The sequence below is a fragment of the Argopecten irradians genome, chromosome 6 (genome assembly GCF_041381155.1).
Source record: "Argopecten irradians isolate NY chromosome 6, Ai_NY, whole genome shotgun sequence".
Lineage (NCBI taxonomy): Eukaryota > Metazoa > Mollusca > Bivalvia > Pectinida > Pectinidae > Argopecten > Argopecten irradians.
In genome coordinates this window covers 22,538,982-22,564,491 of record NC_091139.1, presented here as the reverse complement: position 1 = coordinate 22,564,491, position 25,510 = coordinate 22,538,982, and the positions used below count along the sequence as shown (strand labels likewise).

The window sequence follows — 25,510 nt, the reverse complement described above, 5'->3', positions numbered from 1 at the left end:
ATTCGAACACTTTATGTTATGCAGAAGATTTAAACATTCCAGGTATGATACTCTTGATTGACTTTGAACAAGTTTTCGATTCTGTTTCGTGGAAATTTATTGATAATGTGTAAAATTATTTCAATTTCGGGGTGGGTATTAGAAAAAGTGTCAAAACTTAACATAATAAAGTATCGTCTCTTGTAAATTGAAGTTGGAAATAAATGCATATTTTATCAAAACTGGTACAATGCTGGTGTAGTTACCCTCAATCACCTTATTAAGAATCCTGACAGTTTATTATTTTTTTTTTTACTATCAACGAATAGCATTTGGAGATACTCTCTACCCGCTACATTTGAATTTATAATTTTCTTTAAGAAAAAAAAAAGTCTAAAGTCTGATACACCAACTAGTGGAACCTTGAATTCCATTATGATAAATAGAAATGGGAAAAATCTATAAACTCCCCTTCACGGTGACAATAAGTTTGAAACTACAGTGGTTGCAAGTGAGAATTATTGATAATATTCTAATGACTAATACTTTTCTCTATATGATAAATTATGTAACAGGGACAGGGAAAGAAAAACACAAGTTCATTGTCTTTGGGAATGTACTGAAGTCCAAACACTTATTGAGAATTTTGATTCTTTACTTGAAATCTTGTTTATACCCTTTTAATGAATAAAGACACGCTACTCTTTGGAGTAATCTCACCACATGCTAATAAGGCTGATAATGAAATCTTGCTTATTATTAAGCACTATATTTATAAAACAAGAAGTCTCCATTAAACGTTTAATATAGATGCACTTGTTAATGTTATTAAAGATCACTACAGTATCCAGAAAAATATAGTTTTCATTAAAAGTGATTCTCTTCAAAGGAAATTTGAAAATGATCGGAAAAATGGTTGCCGTTTTAGGAATATGACTTATTTATATTAAGTTTGTTTTTTTTTTTTTTTTTTTTTATGCAAATTTTTTAAAGATCCCTCATATCCATATATAATGCAAGGTTTTTATATGTCCATACCCTGACAAAGCACAAAAAGTTTTGGGAGGTTTCTGATCATACGTTTTTTTCTATTTTTCCCCATCACTTGTGTGATCTCTCTTTTCTTAAATTGTATAGCTTCATCATGGTTACTCATTGTGTAATGTAGTGTACACATATTACAGTAGTCTCCCCCTTCATCTTTCTGTCTCTATTTGTCCATCAATTTTATCAGTTGCCATTCGGATACTACATGTACAATGTATGTCTGTCAATTCTGTCTGTTTAGTGTCTGTCTGTCTGTCTGTCGTGCTGTCCATCCATGTTTCTGTTTTGCTTACACTTCCTGTCCATCCCATGAGTGTGTGTGTCAATACATGATGTACAGTTTGTTTTGTTTATCTGTTCTGGTATTCATATTTTGTATTGTTACCTACCATTAATCTGTGTCTTTATTTATCCCACGTGTATGTGTTCCTAAATGTATTTTAGGTACCGGTATGCACATACTTGTCTCCCGGATAAGAGTGTTTGTCTATACATACCTATGTATGTGCCTAACTGCTGTATCTAATGACAACGAAGGGGATCATGCACATGTATCTGGCTTTTGTCAAGAATAACGTGTGTTGGTGTGTGATTGCATGTATGTCAATGATGGTGAGTGTGAGAACAGGTCATGTGTTAACATTGTGTGTGTTAGTGATAATTAAGAAAAAAAAATTGAACTGGCTGTATGTAAAGGCGTGTGAGTGTGAGGCTGAGTATGTGTGTGTGTGTTAACATGCATGTATGTGTACTATATATCTGTGTCATCTTAATATATGTAAAAAGAAACTTTTGAAAAATAAAAACACAAGAGCCCATGGGCCTTCACGATCATCTGACTATTGGCACAAAATGACATCGTCACAGTATACTGTAGTGGCTAACAATTAAGGCAATACAACATAACCTTTATTTGAAGCTGCATGTTTCCAAAACTAGGTAGCTCTTTATCCTAATATGCTACAGGCCCAATATCAGTGTGCAATTAAGTCCTCTTAGTTATTCAGTCATTTAAAGATTTAAGCCTATTTGACTCCTGTGACATTACCTTGAATGAAAGTCAAGGTCATTTATTTAAACAAACTTGGTAGTCCTTCCCAGCATGCCTCAGGTGCAATATGAGTACTCTGGGCTTTCTGGTTCTTCAGAAGAAAATCATTTACAAAGGGGAGCCAACTCAATGAAAATGGATTTTCTCATACATGTTTTTTGTATTCGGTGGATGACAACATCCATTTTCATTGAGTTGGCCCCCTGTGGTCGTTTAAAGATTTTAGACTATTTGACCCCTGTGACATTGAATGAAGATAAAGATCATTCATTTTAACAAAACTTGGTAACCCTTCATCTTTCAGTTTTTGAGAAGAAGTCGTTTGATTGAAAAGTTTACGAATGGCGCACAGTGGACAGCGGAGGACGGCGGACACAGCATGATGATTTTAGGTCATTTGTTAGATTACCTAAAACAAAAAAAAATTATCATTACACTTCACCGTTTTAATTGATATGTTCCATGGTCAACATGGTTGTGAATAACATACATTATTTTTTAATTTATTTAAGCATTAAACTGCCTTCTTGGAGGATTTATGGCCCAATCATTCTCCCAGGATTGCAGACATATTAAATAACATACGATTAATTTCTCTGCAATCTAGGGAGAATCATAGGACCATAAATCCCTCAAGATGGCAGTTTAATGTTTACACTTTCGTTTTATGCTATTTTCTTATCCAACTTGTAATGTACATGCGGTTATCTCTATTACCGAATCCAATCAAATTTCCCACTGCCTGTCAGTGGAGCCTCCCTTGTGATGTCATAATTGGCCCTGACGACATTTGAGTCAAAAACAAAAAATAAGTCCATGGAAAAAACCCATAAAAAACAGCAGTACACTTCTTCATTTTAATCAATATGTTCTATTGTCAATATTGATGCAAATAACATAAAACTTTCTTTTTTTTATTTCTGTAGCAAACACGTATGCACAAAACATTTTACTACACCAATGGCAGTTATTGGAGAATCAAGGTCTCACAAATTCCCTTTCTGTTTGGTAAGGTTATATAATGATAGTCTCAAGCAAATGGATTTTTTTTAAGAAAGGTTTTTTTTTATTGTAAATTTTCATAATGTATCTACCATCAAATTCAAATGAGATACAAAGAATGGAAAATCAACCTTCTAAGATATTTGTGAAACAGGCATGCAGTGAACAAAAGGCCCATGGGGCTTAACGTTCATCTGACTATTGGCACAATACAACACCTTAAACAATAAAGTAGTGGCAAACAATTAAGGCAAAGAACTCTTTCAATAGAAGTTCAGTTTCTGATTTATTTTATGCATTAGACCTTGAATGAAGAAAGGTCATTTATATAAATAATCATGGTATTTCTTCATGCCAGCATGCTACAAGTCCATACATCAAAGTCTCTATAGGCCTCTTAGCTATAAATATATTATGTATATATATACTTAAAAAAGTAGCCACAACAATACTATAAACAAAGTCACAAATTTGGCTATAAACTTATATAGAACACAAATAAAAATACTATGGATATATATTTTCTAAGACTACTATGGATATAGAACACAAATTTGCTATAAACATACTATGGATATAGAACACAAATTTGCTATAAACATACTATAGATATATATACTTTAAGAGTAGCCAGAACAATAGAACACAAATTTCCTAACACAAATAGGCACAGATATCTGAGATATGCACCATTCATAGTTTCATCATTGTGGAGATTATGTCGTTTTAAACACCAAAGAGCACCGATTGAAGACTGAGCCCCATCTGGTTCAGTTGTGAATGGGGGAGTTTTCAATTATACTGAGATATACAAAAAAGATTCAAATCAAGATGATATAAAATTTCGAAATAATGAAACTATGATTTGGGTATAGATTTAAATTATGCATGCATAATTTTTGTTCTTGTATAAAATTAGTTTTAACAATACTTATATAATGGTTATACACAGATGCCATGAAATTGTTGCATATGAAAACAAGAGGCAAAGAGATTCTGTATCGCTCACCTGGTATGTTACTTAAACTAGCAGGGTAAGCAATAATATAGTACAGCCTAAGCGTTTATTTTGTTGCGTTTTTTAAAGAATTACCTCCAATAGCTTAAAGATGCTCCACCGCCGACAAAGCATAAAAAATACCCATTATTTGAACCATTTTTGAAGTATAATCGTGTCTATGTGTCTAATTAACCCAATTTGTCTGCTCTAGATTTTGATAGCCATGTGTCGGCAGTGGAGCATCTTTAACAGGCCTAACTTCTACTAGTCAATGTCCAAAATTTGTATAACCACAGTTACTGTACCCTTCCCCAAAGGATGTTTTGGCCAGTTTTGAGTACAATCCATCTAGAACTCTATGATTAGTAGCATATTAGAGAATTTACTTCTATTTCCCCTATTGGGCCCTGCCAAAGAATGGTCAGAACCAAGATTTTTACAAACCCTGTTTCCCCTCCCCCTGAGGATGTTTCTGATGTAATTTAGTTATAATCCATGCAGAACTCAAGCGATTTAAAGTATAACCCCTATTTCCCCTACTTGGCCCTGTCCCACCGTTCTGCTTCCCTTGAAGAGTTTTCTGGCCAAATTAGGTAACAATCCATGCAGAACTCTTTGACTAGTATCGATTTATAGAATTTACCTCTATTTCTCATATTGGTCCCCATCCTGCCTGCACAAGGAGTGTTAGACCAAGATTTATACAAACTCATTCCCTTCTCCCAAGGATGTTTCTAGCCAATTTGGATACAATTCATGTAGACTAGTAGCAATATGTAAATAGCACTCAATTTTGAAAAGAACAACTTATATAACATAAGTGCAATAAACAAATGTCTGTGGAAAAGTTGCAACAAATATTTGTGGCACATTTGCAGCAAACTTTCCACAACTATATCTGCTAAAAGCCTTTTATTTCCATAAGGGTAATCATTTGTAAATAATCTTGTTTTTCTTTAAGCAAAAAAAAAAATATATGTCTCTTTAAGGTTTCCCCCCCCCCACTTTTCTACAAAAAGAAAAAATGATAAAAAATTGGAATTTCGATCTCCCTGTTTCCCCTCCCCCTGAGGATGTTTCTGATGTAATTTGGTTATAATCCATGCAGAACTCAAGCGATTTAAAGTATAACCCCTATTTCCCCTACTTGGCCCTGTCCCACCGTTCTGCTTCCCTTGAAGAGTTTTCTGGCCAAATTAGGTAACAATCCATGCAGAACTCTTTGACTAGTATCGATTTATAGAATTTACCTCTATTTCTCATATTGGTCCCCATCCTGCCTGCACAAGGAGTGTTAGACCAAGATTTATACAAACTCATTCCCTTCTCCCAAGGATGTTTCTAGCCAATTTGGATACAATTCATGTAGACTAGTAGCAATATGTAAATAGCACTCAATTTTGAAAAGAACAACTTATATAACATAAGTGCAATAAACAAATGTCTGTGGAAAAGTTGCAACAAATATTTGTGGCACATTTGCAGCAAACTTTCCACAACTATATCTGCTAAAAGCCTTTTATTTCCATAAGGGTATACGTAATCATTTGTAAATAATCTTGTTTTTCTTTAAGCAAAAAAAAATATATGTCTCTTTAAGGTTTTTCCCCCCACTTTTCTACAAAAAGAAAAAATAATAAAAAATTGGAATTTCGATCTCAGACTCTGGTTCTGGCCATTATTTTAGAGTGAAAGATACTTAAAAAAAAAGAAAGAAAAAAAAAAGAAGAAACAATCCTCCCGACCTACCGACCCTATATTATTTTTTTGCCAATGTAACCCTAAACAGACATATTTTTTTGGCCTTATACTTTAAAGATATAGTCATTATACAGAAAGACATTATAGATGAAATACAACCTCTTATTACACACATTACAAAATCTTCCACTGGTACCTTGTATCTATAGATTCCAGTGATAAGTATCCACTTCTTAGTTAATGCTTGAAGAGTCAATGTCAGCAAATAAATATTTAAATGGCAAAGTGAATTGGCACAAGATGTCACAAAATTACACAGAAAAATGCTAAAAACAATACATCAAGAACGTAGGGCCATCCACACCCAGCCTCCCAGCGTGCCAAATAAACAGTACTTTCCAAAGGCAATGCGGCCTTCAGAGCTAGCAAGTATTAGACCTGTACTAGCTGCCAAGAATATAACAGATGGCAGGGTCTGGAGATATGTAAATGTGATTTGCTTTGGAACTCCTGGAAATCTACCAGTACACGGCAAATTGACATTGTCTGAGTAAAAGTCTGTCATCATTCTGAAAATAAAAATATATAATATTTAAACATAATACTATACTAAAAGATACTCTGAAATTCTCAAACAACATTGATATAGCATTGACTTCTTGATTGTCAATGTATAATTATTAATAAGTAAACATTAATACAGCTGTACTGCATGACCAAGTGATTTATATGTGTTCTTGCATTTTTAGTCCACCATCATCAGGTGGTTGGCTATTCAAATCGTCTTTCATCCATGGTCCTTCGTCCATCCTTCCATCCTTTAACAATTATTGTTACTGTTATTTCTCAGAAAGTACTGAAGGGATCTTTCTCAAATTTCATATGTAGTTTCCTCTAGGGCCATAGTTGCGCATATTGCATTTTGGGACTATAGCAGGAATTAAGTTTCAAAATCAAAGATGGCTTCCTTTCTTTTTGACTGATCGGTCTCGAAATACAAATGGCACAACAAGGACCTATGTGGAGCTTAAAACACATGAGAAAGATCCCTGCATTACTTTCTGAGAAATGGCAAATTCCAAGATGGCTTGAGGTAACAAGACACCTTAACGGAAGGACAGATTACAGAGGAAAGGCAATTTCAATAGTCTACCATCAGATGAAATGGGCTTAACAAGAGGCCCAGAGGTCCTGTATTGCTCACCTGGTTGTAATTCTAAGTAATGTTCTGAATACAAGTTCAACTCTACTTTCCTTATTGGGCCCACTCTTTCTGCTCCATGGGGTCAGAGCCAAACTTTACACAAATTCCATTTCCCTCCCTCAATTGATATTTCTGACCAGATTTGGTTACATTCCATGCAGAACTCTATGACAAGAAGTAATTTACAGGATTTCCTCTATTTCCCCTATTGGGCCCAGCCTCTCCTGCCCCCAGGTCGTCAGAGCAAAAATTTATACAAACTCTGTTCCCATTCTTCAACAGATATTCTTGGCTAAATTTGGTTACATTTCATGCAGAACTCTATGACTAGTAGCAATTTAAATGATATACTTCTATTTCCCCTATTGGGCCCTGCCCCTCTTGTCTCCGAGGGATCAGAGACAAAATTTATACAAACACTGCTTCTCTTATTATTCAAAGGATTTAATTTAACTAATGTTTCTGGCCAAATTTGGTTACAATCCATGTACAACTCTATGACTAGTAACAATTTAAATGATTAACCTCTATTTTCCCTGTTGGGCCCCAACCCTCCTGTCATCGGAGAGTCAGAGCCAAAATTTATACAAACTCTACTCCCCTTCCCCAAAGAATGTCTCTGGCCAAATTTGGTTACAATCTATGCAGAACTCTATGACTAATATCAATTTAAAGAACATGTTGATGTAAGGGGGACAGAGGCAGCGCCATGACAAAAATAGTCGTAAGCTGAACAGCTCTTTGGGTACAGGTGAGCTAATTAATATAATGATAAATGTATATACACTAGTTCATGCTAATGTGACCTGTATATACCTGTCTTTCTTTTCATAAAGACTGTGAAGCCACCTTCGCAGTTTATCTTCTTCCTTCGGAACATTCTCTAAAGGGATCCTTTCCAGATTTAGGTGTAGCTGCGGTACCCTACCCAGAAGGAAATCTGAATTGAAATATAAATACAGTCTAAATCCATTAAACTTGAAATTTGCAAACCGTGAATATCACATAGCAATTATCACTAATGGTGCAAGCTCCGTTTAATGTTGTCAGTGACACAAAAAAACAGAGTTTTTATTTTTTCACTATTTAAATAAGTAAACTATTGTAACGGTCGCGTGACCGAGTATAGGGCTGGAAAGTCTCGTAATGGAGTCTCTTCCGGTGCACACACTGAATACAAACAAACAAACCATTAACACTGTAGTAAAACGATGTAAATGTGCTCAATTTCGTCGTTGATTTTGTCCATTAGAGTGCGGTAAACATTATTTTCATTGGATATTCTCTAGATTATTTACATAACAGCATAACATCGTACAGGTGGGTGATAGATATTTTATAAACACAATAAATGTCACTGAGTTTGGCCTAGCTCCACATCTGTACATGTGTACTGTGCATATTCAGTCCGGCGTAGACAATAGAATATCATTTTGGTGTCATGTCTTATAATTTACACATTTAATTCAATTGTTATGTCTTACAATTTACACACTTAATTCAATTTTAACATTCATATGAATTACTTTCACTTTGATTGAATATCTAATCGCACATAATCACATATAAAAGAAATCCATTTCACTTGGTATATACAACAACTGAATGACGGTGAACACCCTGTATCTTTCATACCACGTAGGTATAGAGGCTACTTCACTATTACAGTCAGTTCCTCGTGTACAAAGTACACAATATCACGACACTTATACCGAGACACCTGTGACTACAAAACAATGACTGAGCCACCCTTTTACAGCGACACCAAGAGCTTTGGCAAACCATGTCTCTAACATTGCTCAAGCAACACATCGCTCTGTCTTACTCAACACCTGGTATTGAACTGACACCATATTACCCTGTACTCGTCAGTACGTTGCCCTGTACTGCAGTACACCGTAACATAAATCACGAAGTAATAGCAATATTGGAACCCAACCTTACTCAGCTTAGTCCAAACTTATTCAGCTTGGGCACTGACGGTCTTCCCTAAACAAAGATTTGCCTCTGATATTGTGCTCCCCAATTGACAATCTAGCTTAACTATGTATTTTAGATTTGGTTGATGTTTTCTGGTATACAGTACAGAAATTCCATTATTATCTACTTATTTATTTCTACGGTATTCAACTTCTCATTGCTAATATATTTTCCCTATGACATCAGCATTGTATCCCATATTACATAAACTAGTGAGTCTTTTACATGTGATTAACAATATAATAATGCACCTCAAATGTTAAAAGGCATATACATGTTCACTGTAACAAATTAAAGGGACAATCAGCCTAAGAGGACATTAAAATTTGTACATATATCGGACAAACCCGGTTTTAATGGAAATTAGATCAGTCAGTTTTACTGTGATATGCGAGAAAAGCCTATGGTGGTGAAATGCGTGTGAAATGATCAAACTCGCTCGCTGTCCGCCATTACACATTGTTGTCGAACACTTGTATGCCGAACCCTGTCCCTTGCTCGTAGAGTAAAGCAACTTTTGTCTAGAACTGCTCAAATCGCTCTGACAGTAGTGTGTTTACCTTTTTAGGTGAACTGTCTTGCCTAAAAATCATTTTTTTCACCTCCTCGGTATTTATGTAGTACATTTGTTTAAGGTGCGTGACTTAGGCTCGGGTATGGGTACAGCGTATATATTGTACCTGCTGAATCGTATTGATCAACGATTTGTAATTACAACGGTATCAATTAAAATACTAAACAATGACGTGGATTTTGTCAATATTTTGTGTTATGTGTTTCATAAGAATACATTTAGGCCATATTTTGCTTCTTGGTTATGTAGGAAATTAGTCTGAGTGAATTGTCCCTTTAATGTACAGTGAGTACAGAGAGATTTAAAGTATGGCTGATTTTATTTCGTTCATAACCTATATTTTGGTTTATATATAAGCTCCCCAATTACAGCGAATACGGTACAATATCACAACCGGGCCTGCTCATTGATTGATTATCAATTAATTTAAGAATCAGAAAAAATTTCTGGAAATCAAGGGGTATAATCAAAATACCGTACAATCATTTGCTTCATTATATATAAGGTTCTGCAATATCCTGTATTAATGAAGTTTTGTGCAACAGATGCAACAGAGAAGTTTTGTGCAACAGAGGGATTTTAACTAAATGAGTTATACCTTCTATAAAGTATTCTTACCTGTCATTGGTGGTGCTACTTTACGGTGACCCGAACTATCTTTGGTGTTACTATAGGCAATTGTGATGTCATACAAAACGTCTACATGGCCCGCTAACTCTTCTATACAGGTTTGAACAGCTTTGGTACGGGGTGATAATACATTCTCTAATTCTTTAAATCCTGCAAAATGTAGAATTTGGGTTAAGGTTACAAACAGCAGAAAAGTAAACTTCCTATAACTTCAAATAATGCTAACAGAAATAATACTTAATATATAATTATGTACATGTATAATGTACATGTATATAATTTCTTCTGTATAAAGTACTATGTGATTTCTTTAAGGAATGGAGCTTTATTTTGTTGAGGTTATGATGGTATAATGATAATGGAGCATATGTAAATTATGTAACCAGGCCAAAGCCCGATTACATAAAAATGAAAAGCAACATCAACTTGGTGGTCATCTTGATCAGTCCCAAAATGCAATATGTATATCTAGAGAACCTTCATATGAAATTTGAGAATGATCCCTTCAGGACCTTCGGAGAAATTGCGATAACAAACTTACACTATCAAAAAAGGCCCAAAAGTGCATATAGTCCATTGGTAGCCCTTAATCCCAGCTTGTCACAGACCAAATATCAGGTCTCTAGGCCTCTCAGTTATTCACAAACTTTACAGCCTTCACCCAGCATATTTCACAAGCACTACATCATGTGTCTACAACTCTTAGCTATACACAAGATACAACATCTGAAAGAACGAGGCTTTCCATAGTCAATACCAATCTGTAACATACCTTGATCTCTGGCAAATGCTTTGCTTCTTTCTATTACTTGAGGAAGTTCAGGATTATATCTGGTGCCCTCTGGGAATATTACTAACCATATCTGGAATTGAAGGAATTAATATTTGCAATAAAATTTTTTAAGGTTGTACGAGATAATATTACACAAATATTTCATGGGTTACTGTGCTCTAGTTCATAATATATAACCCGTAGTGGTTGTAATCATAAAATGTTTTATTAATTAAATGGCTGTGTGTTTTGCTCACTCTTGATTGGCTGAAACTACACTTTCCCGCCACAATACAACGCGATATTCACCAGAAAATTCCGAACTATGCATTGTGATGTCAAGCTAGGTTGATATAAGATTCCAGAACCCCCAGGTCGTACCCAAATATAGAAATCTTGTATTGTGATGTTCTGTAAATGACGTCACAATCACTTCATAGGTTGACATAAGATTCCAATGGCTCGTGGTCGTACCCAATTATAGCGTAAAGGGAATTTCCGTGACCAGGGTAAAAAATCTATTGTGACGTCATCATTCAGCCAGATGTGACGGAGAGCAGCAGGTTTAATGGAATCAATGTGAGTTTGCCAATATTTGTGTGTGCATTTTTGTCACATTTTTCAAATTATAAGTAAAATGTATTATGTGGTGTTTTCTCTATTTCGTTGATATTATCAGCCTTTATTTTTCTCTTCGAAATTATTCAACAGGACTATTGAGTATCTGGGAGACGGGCTACTCAAGATCATGAAGAGGAAATACATGTACATATACATATACGGCCTCGGGTTATATCACTTCCTCAAATCAATGTATCCACCTGAAAACAGGTTGATATTTGCATGATATCGCATGAGGCCAAAGGCCGAGTGCAATAACATTTGTTGATTACCATCACTAATATTATGAACTAGAGCACATTAACCCATGAAATATTTGTTTTATTACATAATCAATCAATCACCGTTTTTTTTTCAGTTGATTTTTAATGAATGCCAAAATCTTAGATAAAAATCTTCAAAACCGTGTCTTACAGAAAAGCTTCAAATCATATTGAAAATTTACGGCTAGTCCACATACTTCACGCCCTTATTCCACTTTTCATGTCTAATTGCCTTCTTTCAAATTATTAGACTTGTATGCAGCCTTTTAATCCAATACATTCGTCCTGTTTGTCCTCTACTTGATAAAATTGACTGTCGAGCACTGAGAGTAACGTTTATGATGTGCTTGATCCGAGATCTATTAAGTTAATACGAAATTGAGTGTAAAACTTTGTAATGTCATAATTACGTAACTCACTGTTATGCGCGATTCCTCAGAGGTTTTCTACAAAGCTAGACAACAACGGCAAGGTGTTCCAAAGGCTGTGCAATATAACGTTTCGATTGAAATGTGCAATATAACAAGATTTTATTGAATAGTTGGGGTAATAAGACAGTTGCCCAAGGACCTTAACGGTTATCTGACAACCTTGACACTGATGTAAAAGTGTTAAATTTTTGTTTGGATACAGTACATATTTTACCTTCCTGTATCTGCTAAAATTTATAATCTTCATTTGTGATTAGGTTTTGGACATCTATAAGCAGAAAAAGGGGAACCAACAGGGGGACCAGCTTGGGCTGTTATTTATATAAATAGGTTCTGGAAAAAATATGATCCGGAATCCCACTGGGATCCTCGTCATATCTCTGTGGGATCCAAAGAAAAAATCCTCGCAAGAAACTATCGTTTGCAATATTGATCATAAACAATTTAGCTTTCTCTAAGGTTTGTATACAGTACTATTTAAAACAAAGAATTAATTCTTTTCATTAAAGATGCTCCATCGCTGACCGAGGATTAATATAATCGCACATGGGTCTGCAAGTGGACATGGATATTTCAACCCGAGTGAAAGATTTTGGCTGGTCATCCCGAGGCTTGCCGAGGGTTGACGGCCAATACCTTTAACGAGGGTTGAGATATCCCTGTCCACTTGACAGATCCATGTTTGATTCTTTTTCCCCCATACTTTGTAGAAAGAACACGAAATTCCTGTTTGATTCTAGCTGTTTCGTTGTACCATTATACCGGACTTCGTTATGCGTCAAAATTGATGACGTCATCTACAATGCATGCCGTGGTTACGCCGCATGTATTAATGACGTCACGTTATTGTCTAGCGCGTGTGAGCTGCCTTACACCCCCCTGTGTTAGACAGAGTTATCTTTTTCCTAGCAACCACATGATATCCCTGTGAAGTATGTGAGAAAAAATCATTAATACTCATTATTTGTATAATAACTGATGTGTGTGTCTAATCTACACAAAATATATAGAACAATTCATTTTGCTTTTGGTGCAGGCACAACCAGTACTTTAATTTATATAGGGCATAGTGCAATGGATTTTTTTGGGCATCTTGAATATCGGATTGACCTGAAAAATAACATCTTATCAGGATCATTTCAAGCAAATTTCAGCTATATCGCACCGGTAGAACATAACAAGAGATCCCAGAGGGATCTTGGCGCCCACCAAAGAATGATTTATGTCTGACAATGGAAAGAGGATCTTTTCCCTGCTTTTCAAACTTTTTCAAACACACTACATATAAAATTTGAGACAGATCGCTATAGTACTTTCTAAGAAAAAGTGGTAACAAACTTCAACAATGAAATCTAAGATGGCGGCCGGTTGGCCATCTTTTTTACCGATCAGTCCCAAAAAGCATTATGGAGCAGTCCTTAAATGCAATATGCACAACTAGGGTTCTAGGGGAACCTACATATGAAATTTGAGAAAGATCCCTTCAGTACTTTTTGAGAAATAGCGGTAACAAACTTAAACTATCAAAATCCAAGATGGCCGCCTGTCGGCCATTTTGTTCACCGATCGGTCCCAAAATGCAACATACACAACTAGGGCCCTAGGGAACCTATATATGAAATTTGAGAAAGATCTCTTCAGTACTTTTTGAGAAATAGCAGTAACAAACTTAAACTATCAAAATCCAAGATGGCCGCCTGTCGGCCATCTTGTTCACCGATCGGTCCCAAAATGCAATATGCACAACTAGAGTCCTAGGTGAACCTACATATGAAATTTGAGAAAGATCCCTTCAGTTCTTTTTGAGAAATAGCTGTAACAAACTTTAACTATCAAAATCCAAGATGGCCGCCTGTCGGCCATCTTGTTGACTGATCGGTCCCAAAATGCAATATGCACAACTAGGGTCCTAGGTGAACCTACATATGAAATTTGAGAAAGATCCCTTCAGTTCTTTTTGAGAAATAGCGGTAACAAACTTTTAACTATCAAAATCCAAGATGGCCGCCTGTCGGCCATCTTGTTGACCGATTGGTCCCGAAATGCAATATGCACAACTAGGGTCCTAGGGGAACCTACATATGAAATTTGAGAAAGATCCCTTCAGCACTTTTTGAGAAATAGCGGTAACAAACTTTAACTATCAAAATCCAAGATGGCCGCCTGTCGGCCATCTTGTTGACCGATCGGTCGCAAAATGCAATATGCACAACTAGGGTCCTAGGGGAACCTACATATGAAATTTGAGAAAGATCCCTTCAGTACTTTCTGAGAAATAGCGGTAACAAGAATTGTTAACGGACGGACGGACGGACGGACGGACGGACGGACGGACGGACGGACGGACGGACCACGGACGAAAGGCGATTTGAATAGCCCACCATCTGATGATGGTGGGCTAAAAAGTTCAAAATGTGTCTTGAAGATGGCCGCTGTGGTGGCCATCATGGATTTTAGATCAACACTTGGTCAGAACCATATCATGATAATTTCAGGCAAATTTCAGCTAAATCACGCCAATAGAACATGATAAGAAGTTCAAAATGTGTTTTCAATATGGCTACTGTGGTGGCCATCTTGGATTTTGGATTGACCCGAAAAATCACAACACTTGGTTGGGACCATATCAGGTTCATTTCAAGCAGGTTTCTGCTATATATATTACACTGGTTGAACTTGAGAAGAAATTCAAAATGTGAAAAGTTTATGTGTAGCTCACGATGACGGATTAAATATGATGAATAAATTAATGAAAAGGTCATCCTTACTCTTTGGGTCAAATGACCTAAACATTTGTTATAATTAAAACATCTTACCGGTTCTTTATTAATTCTGATGACAGAAATGTCTTTCTTTAATTTTTCTTGGTTAAATTTTCCTCCTCTTTTGACATATGCACAGCCATGCTGAAAGTAAATAATAAACAAATTACAATATATATATTTATATATGTAGACTGGCCACCAGTCTCTAGAATATTAAACAAATCACTATAATTTGGCTTGATTATTTTTGTCTCTACTACATGCCTGATTCTAGAGTTTTAAACTAGGGGGAGATAATCTAGTACAGAACTCTACTGAGAAAGTCTTATCAGCAACTTAGAGTCTGGTGGCCAGTCTAATATATATGATATATTATTGTTTTCTATCCATTTAATTCACTTATTATTGCAAATACATGTACAGTTTTAACTATAAATATAAAATCATAACAATGGTCTACATGTTCCATAGATATTCAGACAAAGTAAAGCACTTTAAAGTGTGTAACATATTACATAGATGAAAGCACTAAACCGGACATAAGTATTTGGTTTTGAAAAACAACGATCTCTCTTTAAGTCCATTCCAATTTGATTTCTGGTTCATCAGATTTCGAAATTTTTTAATTGAATAGTTGTGAAATATTGAATAGATTTCTAAAGTGAAAATAACAAATTTTTCGTCCAGTTATGACACCTATAACAAGGGATGTAAATATTCAGTAATTTTCTATTTGAATATTCGGTGGATTCAATAATCAAATATTTGTTTCAGACTGAGTAAAATTCCTAGTTGACTCTTGAATCTGCTTAAAATCAAGGATCAACTGGATGCCCTGAGTAACTTTGGAGAAATAGTGATAACAAGGAAAACGGACAGACAGCAGACGGACAGACAGACAACATGATTACTATATATAGTGCACCTGCATCTTGATGCAGGGCCATAATCAGTAAGCCTTTGTTTATACGTTCATAAGGGGTCCCAAAAAGGCTATATCCGGATCTCTAAGTACTGTACATGCTGGTTTTATGTGGGATTTTTATCCCCCTTTTGAATATTCGAGTACTGTTTTCATATTCAAATACCAAACAGAACAAATATTTGAATATTCGCTGAGACCCCTATACAACTTTAAAACTTAAAGATGCTCCATCGCCAACAGAGCATACATGATACTCATCATTTGAAAAAAAATTGATACTGCGGTACTTAATTATGTATATTTATATATGTGTGGGATTAACACGAAATATGAAATAATTTATTTTGCTTTTGGTGCATGCACAATTATTACTTCCTTCCGTATAGGAGTTTTTTAAGGATGCAATGAATTATTTTTGATATTTTTTATTTGAAGTAAAATAAGAAGCTGAAACTTTTCAATGGTGGCAATGCAATACAAGGTGTATCCTCCATACTCCAGGGGTTCCAGTCACTTATGATCTCTACACCCTTGGACTATCTCATAGTGAAAGTGAAGGCAGCTCATCGGAAAACATTTGACCAATCACAGGCTAGCAAAGATTTCCTTTGAAGACTACAGATAAGCGACGCCTAACATCAAAGCCACACACTCAACCACAGTGTACCGTTATACGGCTCTTTTGATGTACATCAAATGCCTAAATTACCTGTTCTAATATGTTGCCTCCAGTTTTACAATGAGATAGTCCAGGGGTGTAGAGATCGTAAGATTTCGGAACCCCTGGGATATCGAGGATGTATAAGGTGTAAAGTATTTTGTAACTTTTGTAAGTGAAGAAAAATATTGCCTCGCATGCTTCTGTTTTTGATAAAGAAATATACCATTCATCAGCAGTGTAGCATCTTTAACTGTTAACTTTAAAGCTTAAATGTTATAGCGAAAGTGAACCTGTTTAAAGTAGGGACCATAAAATGGTAAGAAGCGGAGTCCATCCTTCAGTATATATCGTATGTGTCCTAGTGAGCCTTGATGTATGGCCAGGTAGTTTGCAATCATCCAGTCAACTGAAGCATAAGTTTTAGCAATGTTAAAATTAACACCAAAAACAATACATTTTAGATAAATATATATCTGAAAGCAAAAGCAAAGATCAGATATTTTTTGTAAAAATTACCATTATTTTTTTACTAAATAAGGACAACCACCTCCCCAGTAAGGGGGGGGGGAGACATATGACCCCATAGTGTTTTGTATTATATTTCACAAATTTGGTTCAGTAGTCTGAGAGAAAAAGTTGAAAATGTACTGTAAATTGTATTGCCATATAACGAATGACGACAGACAAAAGGCGATAGACAAAGTCTCAAGTGACCTAAAAATAAGGAATTAGGAATTTTAGGGACACTGGAGAGTCTGCATAAATGATTTTTCCTACCATTAAATTATAACAAACACATGATACTTCTTAACCAGAACTACCCAGACAATTTTTCAGAGCACACCATCCAGTGGCCTAGTTATATAGTGTTACAGAATGTAAAGGGACATAATTCGGAAGGCTTTAATTATAGGGCTGAATAAAAACTTTCCCATTTTGCTCTATTTTCAAAGTAATAATAAACGTTTCATGCAATAACTTGTTCTAAGAGAATGTTTTTTTTTATAAATATTTTAAGAAAATCATTGCAAGAGATCACAGAAAAATCTTGGCATATGTACTGTATACACCAAAGAATTATTTTTATATATATATGTCTGACAATGGAAAGAGGCTAAATTCATGTCCATGGTTTTACCATACTTATAAACACTATATTATCCTTTTGGTTTATTTATTTTTACGTCCTATTAACAGCCAGGGTCATGTAAGGACGTGCCAGGTTTGTTGGTGGAGGAAAGCCGGAGTACCCGGAGAAAAACCACCGAGCAGCGGTCAGTACCTGGCAACTGCCCCACATGGGATTCGAACCCGCATCCCAGAGGTGGAGTGCTTGTGGTAATTTGTCAGGACATCTTAACCACTTGGCCACCGCGGCCCCTATATTATCCTGATTTAAAATCTATTAGTGTAATTAACAAAGGTCCAAATGGCCCGAATCACTAACCTACATATGTACTATCTGGTAAAAATACTTAAAACATAGGAGAGCTAGGCGATAACAATTTCTATATACGACCTCGGTAATATCAGGTCTCTAGGCTTCTTGGTTCATGACAAGAAATTCTTTAAAAATTTTGGCCTATTTGACCTCTATGTCCTTGAATGACATCTGACATTCATTTGAACAAATTTGGTAGCACTTTGCATGCTACAGGCCCAACATGAGTACCCTGGGTCATTCTATTATGGAGAAGAATTCATTTTGGATGAAAAGTTTGCAGACAGAATATAATGAATATAGGTCATATATATATATATAAATACAATTATTATATTTACCTGTGTTTTGGTGATTACAAATGAAAATGGCATTTTCTTTCTTTTTCAAGATATCTGTATCACCATATGCCAATATCTGCAAAGATAAACATACTCAAAGAAATGATAATAATTTGTTACAATACATGTACTTATTGTTACATGATTCTCTAGTACATTGTAAACTAATTTAAATAAAGTATTTTCAACAAAAGAAATTGCTTGAAAATCATTACAAATGTACAAATCCTCATGAAACTATATTGACCAGTCAATAATTTGACTGTTGATCAGCGAGGAATATTTGCATGTGCTTATTTAATTGATGAAGTCATAAACATAGGCCTACCAAAACAGTTAATTCATGCCTCATCACTCCGCAGTCAAAAACTTTTGACTCAGTATTGGGACCAACCCGAGGAACTATCCTGAGGCCATAGGAATTCCAGCCGGGGCTGGTCCTACCTGGGGAAAAGAGTTTTGACTGTTGACTGATAATTAAGGCATGCATGAAACAACTGTATGCTGTGTAACCGTACTCCATTGTGCATATTGTTACTTAACAGTGGTCATCCCTTCAAATTCAACATTAAAACATATATGGTACTGTCACTGATTAACTTTCTGACTGTTTTAGAGTTGCTATATGGTAGCAATACCACTGAAGGGTACACAATGAAAAATGCATGTAAAAAAATTTAGGAAAAGGTAGCTATAGTCCATAAGCGACAGGAGGGATATTGGAATTAAATTAAGTCATTGCAAGCCTACAAATGCCACCGATGATGGAGCTTGTGAAGCATGATTGTATCAGTGGTCACAAGTAAAAGTGGTGCAAAGCTATAAAAACTCTGGTTGGTCCATGTAAAATCTTACCATATACCATTAGAAATCAACAGGTAATCAGAGAGAATTTTCGCCTGTTAATGTGCTGACAGACGCTTGCGCATGCTTCATGCAGTGTTTTTAACAAACAAGCCTAGTGTAAGCTAAGGCTGTAAAAAACTAACAATTCATCGATACCACGATATAATCAATTTTCAATTTCACAATACGATCATATCGTCAGATTATCTGTATCACAAAATGTATCAGAACATAGTTGGTGTCCAACCAATTTTTTCTGAGTTACTTCCCTTTTAAGGAAATTGACAGCTTAATTGAATGGAGCAATGTAAAGGGCATTGCTGATATTATTATTTTGGATGCTGTTGCGATATCGTGTTATAAAAGCATGCATGTTAGTTGACTTGTAACATGTTGAGACATTACTATATCATGTATCGTGATGAGGTGATACCTCATGTATCATGATCCTATATTGTGATAGGCAGTACAAGCTAGTGGGTAGTGGTTGTTGGTGTGGTAGTTGTGGTTAGTTGTAGTAGGTTCTTGGAGTGCATATATATATAAGTACCCTTGAAGGACCAATATTCATCAGGGTAATCAAATCTTCTCGGATATCAACACACCAGGAAGAAATACAAACTTATACTTCTTTTTCTGCTTTTCAAACTTAAACTTATTTTTTTCTGATTTTCAAACTGAAACTTCTTTTCTCTGCTTTTCAAACTTTAAACTATCAAAATCCAAGATGGTGGTCGGCCATCTTGTTGAACAATCGCTCCCAAAATGCAATAGGCAGAACTAGGGCCCTAGAAGAACCTTCATGAAAATTTGAGAATAATCCCTTCAGCACTAACTATCAAAATCCAAGATGGCCACTGGTCGGCCATTTTGTTGATCGATCAGTCCCAAAATGCAATATGCATAACTAGGGCCCTAGGGGAACCTACATATGAAATTCGAGAAGGATCCCTTCATTACTTTCTGAGAAATAGCGGTAACAAACTTTAACTATCAAAATTCAAGATGGCGGCTGGTCGGCCATCTTGTTGACCGATCAGTCCCAAAATGCAATATTGCACAACTAGGGTCCTAGGGTCCTAGGGTAACAAACTTTAACTTTCAAAATCCAAGATGGCTGCCTGGCGGCCATCTTGTTGACCGATCAGTCCCAAAATGCAATATGCATAACTAGGGCCCTAGGGGAACCTACATATGAAATTCGAGAAGGATCCCTTCATTACTTTCTGAGAAATAGCGGTAACAAACTTTAACTATCAAAATTCAAGATGGCGGCTGGTCGGCCATCTTGTTGACCGATCAGTCCCAAAATGCAATATTGCACAACTAGGGTCCTAGGGGAACATACACATGAAATTTGAGAAGGATCCCTTCAGTACTTTCTGAGAAAAAGCGGTAACAAACTTTAACTTTCAAAATCCAAGATGGCTGCCTGGCGGCCATCTTGTTGACCGATCAGTCCCAAAATGCAATATGCACAACAAGGGTCCTAGGGGAACCTGCATATGAAATTTGAAAAAGATCCCTTCTGTACTTTTTGAGAAATAGCAGTAACAAGAATTGTTAACGGACGGACGGACGGACCACGGATGAAATGCGATTTGAATAGCCCACCATCTGATGATGGTGGGCTAAAAATGTACCAATTTTATCAACACAAATATATAATATTTTGTCTTATTTGTTATAATAAGTTGTCTATCAATTCATTATTTATCTATCGCGATAAGGAAGATTTCTACCCGCCGGTCGTTTGGTGATGGCTGACACATAGCCCGAGATACTCTGGCCCTGACACCAAACTTAGACATTCTGACTAATAGATGTCTGGTTTAGCCCTAGATACTCTGGCCCTGACACCAGACTAAGACATTATGACTATATAAAAGATATCTGGTTTAGCCGGAGATACTCTGGCCCTGACACCAGACTTAGACATTATGACTTATAGATGTCTGTTTTAGGGCTAGAGGGCACTGCTATATCAAAACGTGGAATAAACCGACACTGTTTGGTATCGGGCCAGGTCATTTCCGATTCAGACTACTTACAAAATATTACCACCGAGAATCGCCACTTACCTTGGCCTTTTCAACAAATGAATAATTTATCTACCCATAGCCATCCATTTCATCACGCATGCATGTTCTATTGTGTCAAAACAGTACTTTCTTTTCTGCAAATTTAAATTTCCCTCGTTGTCGTCGTCGTCATTTTCTCGTAGTATGCAAATCACCTTTAATCTCGACGGATTGCAATATTTGGGTAGATTTAATATTCATTTGTTGAATAGACTAAGGTTAGTGGTGCTTCTCGGTGGTCTTCTCGGCGGTCAGTCTGAATCGGAGATGACCTGGCCCGATACCAAACGGTGTCAGCTGTATACATCTATCTGTCATAACGTCTAAGTCTGGTGTCAGGGCCAGAGTATCTCGGGCTAGCGGACACAATAGGGATCTATTTTTGCCAGGGGGGCTGTTTGGCTTATTACAAAAATTGAGGTAATTCCAAATAAATGTTGTGCGGCAGGCGCTTGTGAGATCATGCTTAAGCTGAAATTTTGTTGTTGTTACATGCATCGATTTTAAGTCTTGGTCATGGAAAGTGGTGAACACCTCTGTTAACAAAGAATAACTTTATGTTTTCAACAGTACCGCACCAAAAATTTTGGTTAAGTTGAATCGCCAAAATAATTTGTAATAACCCAAAATCTGGGATATGAATCACATGATCAGGCCAAAAAAATTATATGCATGTTTCAGACTACATGACTAAAAAAAATGGGGTAGGTCGGTCGGGATTTTTGAAAATTTATTTTATTTTTTATTTTTTTTTTGAGGAGGGGTTCAGTTGCTCCATTACATTACTACATTACAAAGTAATTTGTCTTTCAGGCTTAAGGCTGGCTAGAAGTCTTTTATATCTTATTGCTTTAAATTATATTGCTACAGTTGGTAGTAGACTAAAGGTTACACCCTTGTGCACACGGAGTGCACGAGGTTTAGAGTTTAGACTACAGGTAAACACGGAGTGCACTACGTTTAGACTACAGGTAGACACGGAGTGCACGAGGTTTAGACTACAGGTAGACACGGAGTGCACAAGATTTAGACTACAGGTAGACACGGAGTGCACAAGATTTAGACTACAGGTAGACACGGAGTGCACAAGATTTAGACTACAGGTAGACACGGAGTGCACAAGATTTAGACTACAGGTAGACACGGAGTGCACTACGTATGAACACGGTGTCCACTACAGGTGGACATGGTGTCCAGGTACATTCAGACCTAGACAGACAAGGTGATGTGTTACAGTTAGGGATCGGGGAAGAATACGTTCTTCAATTTGAAATAATACATAATTATAATTTTTTAGTGTTTATTTTTTTTAAATTACAACATCTACAATTTAATGTACAGTATATATAACTATATATAATAATACGATGTTTTTTAGTATACATGAATAAAACCTTTTCACTGCAAAAGTAATAAAGATTAATTTATATTCATTAAGTATATGTCTATTTAATTTTAATTTTATATCAGTAGTTTCCATTTCATATCTTAAATTGTCTATATTACGTTTTCAAAAGTCAATGTTTTATGGGTAAATTGCATTAAATATATAAATATATATATCATGTACATGAAATAGTAAAATCAAGCATTTTCACAAGTCAAAAACAACTTTGAATTGCGGCAAAAACTAGAACGAATATACGTACCCGGCCTACTAAGACGACACCATTTTCTGTCTAAAAGTCTTTTGAGCTACAATATTGCAGCTACGGCAAAAAGCAGTCCTATTGTGCTTTTGAGACACCTTTTCTTTTATAATATAAGCTATTAGTAATAAAATCATATACTGGGTAATACATAGCTTTTAAATAAAAATATTTGGTGCCTATCAATCAATAGATGAAGCATGTACGTCTGTCACAACCTTGAATTTACCAAAGGCAATAATACATGTATATATTATAATCAAAATTAATGTAGATTAGGTACTTATTCAACATTGTAATATGGTGTTTTATATACATAGTCATGATAATCAGGTTTCTGATATATGTAAAAAGTCAGTGTAAAAAAAATAAATTAATGAAAAGATATTGGATGAAATATGATTTTCCAATAATCTTGAAATAAATGTTTTAGTTAATTATACACTTGGTATTTTGATTATTTTTTATTTTAAAAATAATTATCTTCATTATCAAATAAATTAAAATGCACTACCGGTTAAAATACATATCCCTATTGATTACCATTGTTGTATAATTGTTCGTATTAGTGTGATGAGTACAATGTATATGTAAAGAGGCTGCCACCTAAGTACAGCATGCTATAAATGGACCTCCTGGGGTTGGGATAAGGTACTACATGTATATATACAGGTGTTGTTAGTCTGAGATACACTTGACTGAACATATTGAAGGGTGCCCAAAGAAGGCCAGAGGCCCCTGGCCCCACTCTGACCAATGTTAGGTAATATAGATTATCATATCCGTGTGGTTGATGGAACAGTATGAAGTCTAAGTGACCATGGCAACTGCAGTCCTAGCCTAGGGGTCTACCTTTCAAGTGTACGATATACTATGTATACATGTATGGATCTCACACATTGTAAAGAAGGTCAGAATAAGATATTGTCAAATTATCAGAGTTTCTAGAATTAAAATAATTGTGACAAATTCAGAATCTAATCAACAACTATGAATCTACAGTTTAAATGGGTAGAAGTTGGATTTATTTTGATTCTGTCTGTTTGATTTGTTATCAGGCATGTGACCTACATTTTAGCGATCGGTCCTTTGAACAGTGTTGATGCATATGAGCAGCCACATGCCCGATACTAAATTTTTGCTTTCTCAAGCCAGTGCTTACAGGTTCCTCAATCGGTTGACACAATAAAATGTAATTTCTCATGCCGATTTTTAACGTCTTTGGACGATTTCACATATTTCCAATGCTTTGCAACGCGTTTTGGTTCTATGTAGCAAAAATATACGTATTATACATTTGACAGGATTAAAACTATTCTGCGCACCTTGCCGTTTAGAAAACTATATTCCATACATACATAGTTAAACATTTTATGAAGAATTTAATTTGTTTATGTTTATCATGATGTCCTTGCTTTTATTATGCCCATCAATATATCCTTTTTAATCAAAATATTTTGCCGATCAAAATATCTCTTGGGCGACGATTTGCTAACACTGAAAATCTTACTCCCTGCAAGGTTCATCACTTTATGCGTTCGAAAAAGAATTTCATCTTTAAACTACATATCACTAGCTAAGAAAAATAGTTTTTATTGGGAAAATGCGGACTTGAACTATCCATTGATGAGACATAACCAGCACATGGTTTACGGTACGCAGTTAATTTGCAACGCAGTTAATTTGCTTTTATAACTTCTAATAAACGTCCTTATTTATCAATTAAATTGTATGATAATATATATTGATAAATTTTACTTTATATGTATCTATTCAAATAAACATTACAATAAGAATGATTTCCAGTAATTAACGGCAATCTTATGTTGCAATAAATATTATGTTTCTGATCGCAATAAATATTTCTATCTGTCAAAGTCCATATAGACTGCTGAATATTTTCTCATATCTCTGTGGCACATCATCTAGTCTGTCTGTGGTCTTGATGTAGTGGACATTTTACCTGGACACGATGTCCACCAGTAGTGGACACCGTGTTCACACGTAGTGCACTCCGGGTCTACCTGTAGTCTAAATCTTGTGCACTCAGTGTCAACCTGTAGTCTAAACCTCGTGCACTCCGTGTCTACCTGTAGTCACACAATCTTTTTAAAGCATGACAAATCTTCCTTGATCAAATCTGCTTTAGCAGGCGACACTCTTTATAAAATCACGCGATAGTTCATGAGATATAAGCAAAAATTGTAATCATGACGAAAACAGGTCCCTGACGAATTTAGGGCACTTTACCATACATGTATCGTATCTTGGCGATATTCTCAGCCCTAGTCCAGTGACATTGTAATTTCTAGGAGTCATTATATTAGTATGGAAAAACAAAAGCGTTAAAACATGAAGTTATTAATCTAATCAATGCGCAATCATGTTACAAAAAAAATGGAAATAACTGTAGAACCTACAGTAGACATTAAAAAAACTTTACCTCGACCCCCGAAACCTTGCAAGTAGACAAGGGAACATGTGTTTATCAGCTAAAGCCTTTAAGGGTTCTTACACATTGAGCACAAAATCTGGGTATATATGAT

At 35.7% G+C, this 25,510-nt stretch overlaps 1 protein-coding gene across 1 annotated transcript in view; it reads right to left on the bottom strand.

The window, feature by feature from the left end:
* Positions 1 to 3,616: 3,616 nt before the first annotated feature.
* Positions 3,617 to 25,510, bottom strand: part of LOC138325350 (1-acyl-sn-glycerol-3-phosphate acyltransferase epsilon-like) — a 40,906-nt gene continuing 19,012 nt past the window's right edge. Inside the window, 7 exon segments of the mRNA XM_069270946.1 lie at positions 3,617 to 6,349; positions 7,801 to 7,924; positions 10,157 to 10,318; positions 10,941 to 11,031; positions 15,072 to 15,161; positions 16,897 to 17,012; positions 18,389 to 18,464. Coding sequence (XP_069127047.1) covers positions 6,121 to 6,349; positions 7,801 to 7,924; positions 10,157 to 10,318; positions 10,941 to 11,031; positions 15,072 to 15,161; positions 16,897 to 17,012; positions 18,389 to 18,464 — 888 coding nt within the window. The 3' untranslated portion in view covers positions 3,617 to 6,120.